The 10,055-nt window shown below is 41.0% G+C and overlaps 1 protein-coding gene across 1 annotated transcript in view; it reads right to left on the bottom strand.

Annotated features, from left to right (window-relative positions):
• DDX10 (DEAD-box helicase 10) overlaps positions 1–10,055 on the bottom strand; it is a 206,934-nt gene that overhangs the window by 145,961 nt on the left and 50,918 nt on the right. Inside the window, exon 12 of the mRNA XM_019528527.1 lies at positions 2,235–2,323. Coding sequence (XP_019384072.1) covers positions 2,235–2,323 — 89 coding nt within the window. The remainder of the gene's footprint in view (positions 1–2,234; positions 2,324–10,055) is intronic.

Consider the following 10,055-nt stretch of genomic DNA (forward strand, 5'->3'; position numbering starts at 1 on the left):
GCTGGTTCCCTCTCCCCAGGTGCAGCACCCTGCACTTGTCCTTGTTGAACCGCATCCTGTTCAGATCCGCCCACTTCTATCCAGGTCTGCCTGGATGCGGTCCCTGCCTGCCGGTGTATTCACTTTACCCCACAGCTTGGTGTCATCAGCGAACTTGAACAGGATGCTCGCCACACCCTCATCCAGGTCACTAATGAAGCAATATAAATGAAAATGAATGGTACAAACTGTAATTCTGATAAATACTATGGTTAATTAGAAGGCCACAAACATAGGAGCTATACATAAAGAGCTAAACTATATGAATATTTAGGAATGGATGTGGAACTTTCACAGTGATGTCTGTAAAAACCTTTTTTTCATACCAAAACTGTGATTTGTACCATTTCTTTGAGAAAGAAAACTCAAAGGCACATTTTCTGAAACAAGAAGCACATTTAGTTTATGCTTCTCTCTCAACACAGGAACAGGCTGAGGCAATAAACAAAAGCCTTCCTAAAATAGTAACAGATTTTTACAACACAGACTTGCTGAACCCAATACACTGTCGCTGCAATACAGATTCCCCATATGAATACGGACTCTCCAGCACTCCGGATACAGGCCTATTGCAAAAGATAGAAGCAACCTCTGAAGACAAATCACTAGTTGTTCTTTCTTAAGTATATTAACGGCAATAAACCTCTATATCACAAAAAGGGTCTTATGGGAGTGAGGAGGAAGAAAAAGGAGAGGATGCTTTTTGAGGCAACTTATGTGGTTGGTCTCTTCCCTTTCTTAACAAAAATTGATCACATCCTCCAAAGCAGGGAAACAAAGTAGAAATTAATATTTTATTATTGGATACATTTGAAAATATGAGCACACATGCTTTTTAAACCAGGATTTTCTCAAAGGCAAAAAAGAATCCCAAAACCATTAAGATCCATGAAGTCCCCAAGTAGCAACTTCTAGCAAATCACCAGAAACATCTACCAAGAAAGAAAAGAAAGAGGATGGATCCCCAATCATGAATCTTTTCAACATATTTCTCTAAATTGTCTCTGTATTTCTCTATTTTCAATATATACTTTATATTTCTCTAAATTGATTTCTAGTGCATGTTTTATTAACACACACCCAGACAAGCTACTTTAACTAAAGGAAGGGTGCTCCTGAGGCCCCAAAGATTTAGAAGACAGAAATGCTCTCTAAGATTCACTTCTTTGTGTCTGATTTTTTGGCTGCTTCGATCAGATGCAAGGGGGGAAATGGTGCAAAAACATCCTAAATGCAGTGACAGCACGGAAATAGGATGTCATTTCCAGAAAGCCATACATACCTTTAGAATGTAACAGTCCTTCTCCACCTTCCATACTTTGAGCTGCAGTAACCACTGTTTACATTTAAATTACTGTCACTGTATACATGCATAAACCATCCTCTGAGACAAGCAAGAGTAGATAAGAGTTCTACAAGCTTCCTTCAATCTATTTGCAAACACAAATTCTAGAAATGAAGTGCAGCTCCACAGACACAACAGCTAGGAACATTTTTGCTTTCAAATCCAAGTTGAGATTCTGTAGCACAAGAGCAGCTTCAGAAAAGGGACCACATGGTCCAGTCTCAGCCTTGACTTGAGCATAAATATTTTGATAACAGTGGCCACTGCTGTCTCAGACAACACAATATTCAAAAGACTGGCATTTCAAACAAACTAATCACACAGTCATTTCAAATCATCAGCTACGCTAAATCTCATTTAAAAATATTTGCCTTCAAGGAACAATGCCTCCATTACATTCAAAATGAAGATGTAATGTATCATCTTTATTCTGCCTTATTATACTCTCCTTTTCAGAAGAACTAAAAAGGACAGTCACTATAAAACAGCTTGTAGGCTCAAGGATGTTGTAAACAGATGAAAAATAGAAATAAATATAATATTCCATTGTCTTAAAACACACTTCACTTCATAAACCTCAAGATTTTGCATCTAGCATTAACATTTTTACTACTCCTTGTGGTGCAGCATCAAATTTTTCTAATTTTCTTTAAGGAAGAATGAGGAAATGTAAAAAAGCTTTCCTTGGGAAAGCAGGAAAAACATAAATGTTACAAGAAATTTAAACTCCATTTGTAAACAAGATAAAATGGGTATTTGCCACACAATTAAAAGAAATACAAGAAACAAGGCTTTTCTATTCATAAGCATTTCATATTAGGTGCTACACATTATATCATATCATACTTACAGTGCATATTCTGCTAGAGGCAACATGAAAACATCAAATATTTCTTTGTTTTTCATTAGGTAGATTGAACGCAAGTATGATACAAAACACTGAAAAGAGAAAAAAAATAGTTTACAACAGAAAACATTCTCCTTTTAGCTTTATTTCTTAAAACTGAAGCAATTTGCTCCATGCCTGGAAACCATTTAAACCACCAACCAAAAACTTGTTTTATGAGACTCTCCCCCTGCATATGAGTATTTTAAGACAACTCCAGTTGCAGAATCTGCTTACAATTTGTTCTTGCCAAATTATGATCAAAAAACCACAAAAATAATTTCCCCCAAACTGAACAGCCCACCACTACTGCCAAAAGTAATCCACCAAGGTTCAGGCAACTGGCTGTCCCATTCCCAAGGGCAGTGCAAATTTTTGACCCAGCTTTGATATTCAGCTGCTCAAGTCCATTCCTGGTTGAGGGAAAACGTACAAGTGGGAATATCCCACTTATGTCAGCAGTGTCAAAGAGTGCCACCTGTGCATGAACATAACTGTATTCCGGGACTCTGCCAGGGAGCCATTTCCAGAGCTATACACTGGCAAAACACTGCCTCACTCTATGTCCAAGTGTTCACGCCATAAAAACAGTTTATGTTGCCAGCAAATGTCACTGGTGCTCCATGCTTGCTGTCAATCATGAACATGGCTTTTGCAGCAGTGGACTTTGCCGGAGGGCCAGCATTCCATAAAAGTCAGCATTCAATAAAAGCTGTTGTTTAATAAAGTTTATTTATTATGGTTTCATTACAAACTTTAAGTGGTGAGCTTTATTTATACATTGTTGTTTAAGATGTGGTGTGCTTCACTTCCTTAAAACAGCTGAAGAATAGCCTGTGTGGCTGCTGTTCAGTGGTAATCAGCCCCATGGCCAGCTACCTCAGCCAGAGGTGTGGGAGAGCCCGCCCTGAAAAACACCGGAAATTGACTCCAGTGAGCCTGCAAGGAGCCCACGTTTCCCCCACCTGGAGCCTGAATTACAGCGGTCCCTATCTATTGCACACTCACTTTGTTCTGAAGGTCAAAAAGAAAATTAAATGGTGCCCCATGTATCAGTATAGATAGGCCATTATTTTGCTTCAACTTTGTTACAGTCTTCATGCTAAACATGTTTTTGTAGCTTGGGTGACTCTTTGATATCTTGTTCACTCAACTCTGAAGTGACAGGCAACTTGTAAACAGCCACCCATTCTTCAAAAGTTTGAAGTAGCATTACTTCCAAAGGAGAATCTTCTTTCTTGGCTTCTATGCAAGTTGTGTTGACAGCCGTAATTCTACCATTTGTAATTACTCAAGCACAGGGGTGGGCAATTACTTCAGGCAGAGGGCCACTTACTGAGTTTTGGCAAGTCATTGGGGGCCGCATGACAGGCAGCCAGGGGCAGCTAAATATTAATTTTCTACATTTTTTAGCAGCCCCGCAAGCCAGATAGAATGGCCTGGTGGGTCACACCTGGCCCATGGGCCACATTTTGCCCACCCCTGCTCTAGTATCAGCTTTAGAGTCCCAAGAATGACTCAGTACGAGAAAGACTGACTCTAGACGGCTGAGTCAGCTGAAACTAGCAGATGCTAGAGTTTCAATTCCCATCATTAACCTGTCACATTCAGTTTGGTATTGTAGTCTTCATGCTTTTAATAGTGCCTTGGCCAAGGGACTGCAGGATTGAGATCATGTCATCAGGAATAAATATTAATTTGCCTTTCTGTAATATCACATATAAGAGATACAAAGAAGAACTGTCCAGCACCAAAATCTTTCTACCATTAAGTTTATGGTCCAACCAGTTTAGGAATTCCATGAAAACTGAGCTTGTTATCCCTGTTTGTTGGCTTTGTAGACAAGTAACAGTCTTGACATCAAGAAAGCATTATGGACTTTTGCTCATTTAATAAATCCGTGGGTTTCTTTTTTCAGAGCCTGACATATTGCAGGTAAAAACCAGTATAAAGCCGTCCATGTACTTCTTACCAGTATAAACAGGCATGCTTGAATGCAAGGATCAATTTGGGCCTTCTTCAAAAGACAAGGCTCATTTCATCCACCTTGACAATAACAGCAGCAGTTCAGACAAAATCTGTGACACCCATCTTTCCATTAACAATGCCATGACATAGTGCTTTTCTCCATGCAACTTCTTCAGCACAATCGGTCAGTGAGATTCTTGTATGTGGCAGACATTGTAAAACCTAGTCCAAGTTTGTCCATCAGTAGGTGTCCATGCAGCAACTACAGGTTCCAAACCCCTCTACATGGGGTCATATGGTTTTACAAGTGTAAGGAATGAGAAGTAAAGGGGGAGATACAAAAAAGCCATGGGGGAAGGGAATAAGGAAAGAGTATAAGCAACTGAAAGCAGACTGTAGAGAACACAAAAGACTGGGCAGAAAGAGATGAATTTGTAACCAGAGTACAAATTTCCCTCAGAATCTAGAATAGAGCATTAGGCTTCCCTGCATAATAGCAGCTTCTTATTTCTCCCTAATAACTAATCTACACAGAAGAAAGAACTTCTATCGTTACTCCATTAGTTGAAGCAGTACATGTCTATGCTGCTGATCCACTGGTTCCAAACACTTCTGAAGATCTAGATGGGGTCCATATCATTTCACAGAAAAGAACATTCCCAGTTGGGCCCTCCATTCATCTTCATGGCAATTATATGTTTGGGTGAAATAGTATCACTTCTGAATACCAAGTACAATCAGTGATCACTTCAGAGTCCCTGGCATGTTCAATACGTTTATCCTGCAAAAACAAGTATACTGAAGCTGTTAGATCTGCTCAGAGGCGCCCTTATTTTTGCTGGCTTCTCGTTATCACCAAGTTTAACGCCTTTCTTCCCACTCATGAGTTTAACTTTCCTTGAAATGTTAGTATTGAATGGATGCAGCCCAAATGCTATTTCTTTATATCCAAGCAAGATATATCATTAAGTGTAAATGCCTAGAGACCCCAACTCATAAATCTATATTGTGCTAGGCATTGTAGCTACATATTAAGGAGACAGTCCTTGCCCCAAGCACTTAAATTCTGTAGAAAATGTTAGAGAAATGGTGCGAGACAAGTATTATTCCCATTTTACAAGACAGGGATTGAGGCAAAGGTTGACTAAGTGACTTTTCTGAACTATAAAATGCTGCATGTGACAAAAGCCATAAATCGAACTCCTATCTGGATGCAGTATCTTAACCTCAAACCCATCATTTCCTGCAAGAAAAAGTGTTTTTCCCATTCACCCCACCACCACATGGTGTCATTTTTATAAAGTTCAAGCCAATTCCTCTGAAGCTGTTCTGGGTATGCACTGGGCAGCCAAAGGGGAGAAGAAAATATGATGTCAGCTTGAACTTTTTAGTTAGTTTCTACTGTTTTAACAGGAAACAGTAGAAACTTCTGTTTGACAGTTCTACTTTTTTGGCATTGCTCTCAGTAACAAAAGTATTACAGGATGACTCAAAAGTTTGTGCCATTACGAAGAATGTCAGCAGTGCATGTCAATGATGGATTGCATTAATATTTTTATTACAGAAGTACCTTGAGTCCCAGAAGCAGATCTAGGGTCCTACTGTTCCAAGAACCACACATACTTAAACAGCAATTTCTGCATGTTACCAATTTACCACATTTACAGTTTTGATTTAGTGATGTCATTTTTACATTGTAATTTTAAATACACACATACTTGGTGTATTTTTATGTGCCAGCTATAACAAAAGTCAAAGCAATAAAGCTTGATTGAATTTGAAGTCATAACTGTCTATAATATTACAATTTCTCACCAGCATCTCCCTGCTTCTTCCCCAGAGCCTGACAAAGAATTGATGGATATATACCATTTCTTAGGCACCTCACATACTGCCAATCACACTAGTGGAATCAGTGTCCTTGTTCTCTGTTAAGGTTCACTGACATACTACTCTGAAAAGCAATTACAGTACCTATATATACCATTTTCTAAGCACTATCCCTCCAGTTGCAAGACAAAGCTACACAAGCTGCATGACTTCTGAAGATCCCCTTCCACACCCCTAAAGCCTCCCTTCTTCACAACATACCACCAACTCCTTAAAAACCACCAGCAACCTACCAATTTTTTTCCTTTTATAAAATAGTCTGTTGTTTCAAATGATGCGGTACTCTATGTGGTTAGCTGCCATCTAAAGTATGCTATAAACCTCTTTAATCATGGCTTTCTTCAGGCAGACATCAAGGTTGGCAAGCACAAAATCCTAACTTACTTTTAAAAACATCTTCCACCCCACCAGACCTCTTTTATAAATTCCTCCCCACTAGGATTTTCAGAGTCAGCCCTCAAAGCATGCGGCACAGAGAACCAACATATTCCTGACCCACACATCATTCTGCCCACTTCATCCATTCTGGCACATAAAGAATTCAGCTCTTGCAAATCTCAACAATCTGCCAATTCAGAAAAAAGTGACAAGCCAGGCAGTACAACTCACTTGCTCTTGGTTAATCCAGAACTCTGCTATGGCTCCAACAGCAAAATTTCAGCTGCACTGCAGCCTTTGTTTTCAAAGTAACATTCAGAAAGCTACTGTGGGTCAAATATGCTTGTCCACATAAATGTATGCAACCTATAAAGAGGAACCCCAGCTAGGATAAACTAGTATTCCATAATTTCAAGAATTTCATGTACTGACCTAATATATCATTCAGCTGTGAGAGAGCATATTGCAATTCGATATTTGTATTAAATAGCAATAAAGATGGTTTTTAAAAATTGCAATAAAACTAGATTTTCTGGATAGGTTCGACATTACATCTGTCTGCCTTGAGAGATTCCCTTGTTTGAGCTTAATCTACTGCTATTTTGAGTTTTTTAAATTATGCTCCCTCATTCCATTTACATTTGTCTCCAATTTTTTAAAGAAATCTTAAGGAGCCAATGCAGGAAGCAATATGAAGAGGGAAAGGTTTATTAGTTTTCTCATTTTAAGTCAGGGAACATTGGCTTGCTCCTGTTCTCACCCTCCCTCCACCAGCTGCTCCATCACTTCTGATGTAAATTTGTCTAACTATAATATATTGTTACAGTCGCCAATGAGCATAAAATGCCATCAGGTACTCCTGGTCTAAACAGTGCTCTGCCATGAGGAAGCTTGCACTGCCATTTCTCATGCTATGGCTACACAGCTTCAGATTTCAGTCTGGAACCGTCAATCTGGCACCCTTCACAAACAGAAAATTAGCTTTAAAAATATGAAGTAGTCAGCAGCCCTAATTAAGGTCCTGACCTTACAGCTGTCATGCACACACAACTGCCACTGCCCTGGGTACTCTGGCCCAAGGTCAGACTGCACAGTCACATACTGGGAAGTATGTCATTCCTTATAGCTGGTCTGCAAATAAAGTAGCCTATATCTTTAAAAATTCTTACTATCTATACACTCGGTAGAGGGCCTACCCTCTACCCAAAATTCTCTCTAATGAGCCAAAAGCCTGGACCATAACACTTCACTTCTGATCTATCACAGTTTCCTACTCTGACTCTCCTCTTCTCATTCCAAAACTATCCTTCTCCAAACTGTTCCAGTTTTCAGCTGGTAGATCATACGCTAACCTCAATCTACAGCTGTTTTCATTCCCAACTTACAAGATGTTAGCAATGCCCATTAGGCTCAATTATTCTATGCAGGGACCTTGTCTTACTTCATTTATATATAAGGAAATATATTAGCTAGCTTCTACCTAATCTCTTTTATTAGTAGGGACCTACCAAATACATGATTTCATGGAAATTGTGCAATTGGCAGTCTCCCATGAAATAGCCAATTCCCTGTGAAAAAGCACAGAGAGCCACCTATCAAAAAACTGTTGTCTCAGGGGGCAGGGGAGAAGGAAGCAAAAAGTACTATCTCCTGAAGGGGGAGGGATTACAGGTAGGGAAAGTTCCCATACCTCCAAATGGAGAATGGGGGGGAAGGGGGGGGGGAGAGCAGGGAAAAGCCCACCAAAAGTCCCCTTCTCCTGAAAGGGAGTGGGGGTGACAGTCTGTAAACTGTTTGTTTACACAGTAATTTAATTGCTTTCCCTCCCTCCAAGAGGTTGATAACTACTGAATTAACAAGCCAGGCAGCTCCAGCTAGACCTTTCAACTAATGCCTGTGTGGGGCGGGACTTGCAGTGCTCCTCAGCCAATCAGAGGCGTGGGGGACCTACTCTGCTCTACCTTCAAAGTGGCAGTCCTGGCCATAATACGGCCATGAAATCAGGGGCCTCGGCCATGTTACAGCCGTGTAATCAGCCAGAGGCCTGTGAATTTGGTAGGTCCCTACTTATTGGGCACATCTGCTACGCTACCTGCAAGTTACAAGAAATTCTCAACTGAAATAAACACTGAGGGCTTTGTTACACCTTAAGATGTGAGCTGCACAAATGTTGATCAGTATTATGCTAGTGCTAGCTCAAGCTTGGAGCAGTCTTTCGTTCAGGTCAGCAGAGGCTTGGAGGACTGAAAGGTAGGAACCTCCCCCTTCCTTTCCGGGCTTCCCTCCTGCCCTCTGGGGATCCCCCAGTTCCACCTTAAGCAGTGAGCAGGGATCAGGGAAGGTTGGAGGGTGGGGAGCAACGGGCACAATCCAGGCTGGTGGGGGGTTGGGACAAGCAGATGAAATATTTACACTAAGGTGTAGCCTAGCCTGGCTACTCCTTAGTATAACACAAACTGGGTAGCACAGATCAGAAAGAATCCTGCCATGAAGTGGCATAACTCTGAGCTGCCTAATGAGCGCTTAAAAACAGTTTCAGGTGTTAATGTGCAGACAATCCAGGGATTAAGAGCTCTAGGAGCTGCCCAAAACTACCACGTAACAAGGTCCTCAGTTACACAGATAAACTGGTTGCAATAATCCTTCACAAACAAAGGAACATAAATACTGAAAATACCTAAACTTTAGAAAGCAGGATGGTAATGAATTTGAAGTCACTCAAATAATGCAACCCATTATATTTACAACTCATATGATGGGCTAAAAGTGATATACAGAAAAAAACAAAATCAGTCTTGTCCATGAGTAAGCACAGGACGAGCGACACCTCCAGTTAAGGTTACCCAGTACTTCTCATTTTCGGACCCTGCCTTGAATTGCTTCCAACATTCCTAACCTGCTTGCGGTGAAGTTTTCCAAAGCAGATGTCTGTCTTAGGATAAAATTTGGAAAACCATAACCAAAACAGGTGAGCCCTTTCCAAAACAAGTAGGGAAAAATATAATTTCCTGCCTACATTAAATTCTGGGAACCACTTCTTTGAAAAGCTTTGGTGTTTCCAACTGGTAGCATTTCCTAACTTCTAAACACTTGATTCTGCAACCTTAATAGTTGTACAATCATAGCACCACAGTGCCTCTCCATCCAGCCCACGAGGCCACCTAAGGGCAGCAGAAGTTCGGCCCACTGGCCCTGCTGGGCAAGGCCTTTGGCAACAAGCTTGGCCCACCAATGCCTGACCCCATGCTCCAGCCATCACCAGATCCTCCACCTGCACCACTCCTGCCAAACCCTCCACCTGCACTCTGTTTATGCCCCATACTGTGCAACAGAGGAAGTTAAGATTCTAATATTATCATAGAATCATAGAAGTAGGGTCAGAAGGGACCTTGTAGATCTTCAAGTCCGAACCCCTGCCTGGGCAGGAGAAAAAACTGGGCTCAAATGATCCCAGCTAGGAAGGCAACAAGCCTCTTCTTAAAGACCCCCAGGGTAGGAGCCAGCACCACTTCCCTTGGAAGTTGGTTCCAGGTCCTAGCTGCCCTAACT

This window comes from Crocodylus porosus, unplaced genomic scaffold, assembly GCF_001723895.1.
Source record: "Crocodylus porosus isolate Cpor-Errol unplaced genomic scaffold, CroPor_comp1, whole genome shotgun sequence".
NCBI classification, from domain to species: Eukaryota; Metazoa; Chordata; order Crocodylia; family Crocodylidae; genus Crocodylus; species Crocodylus porosus.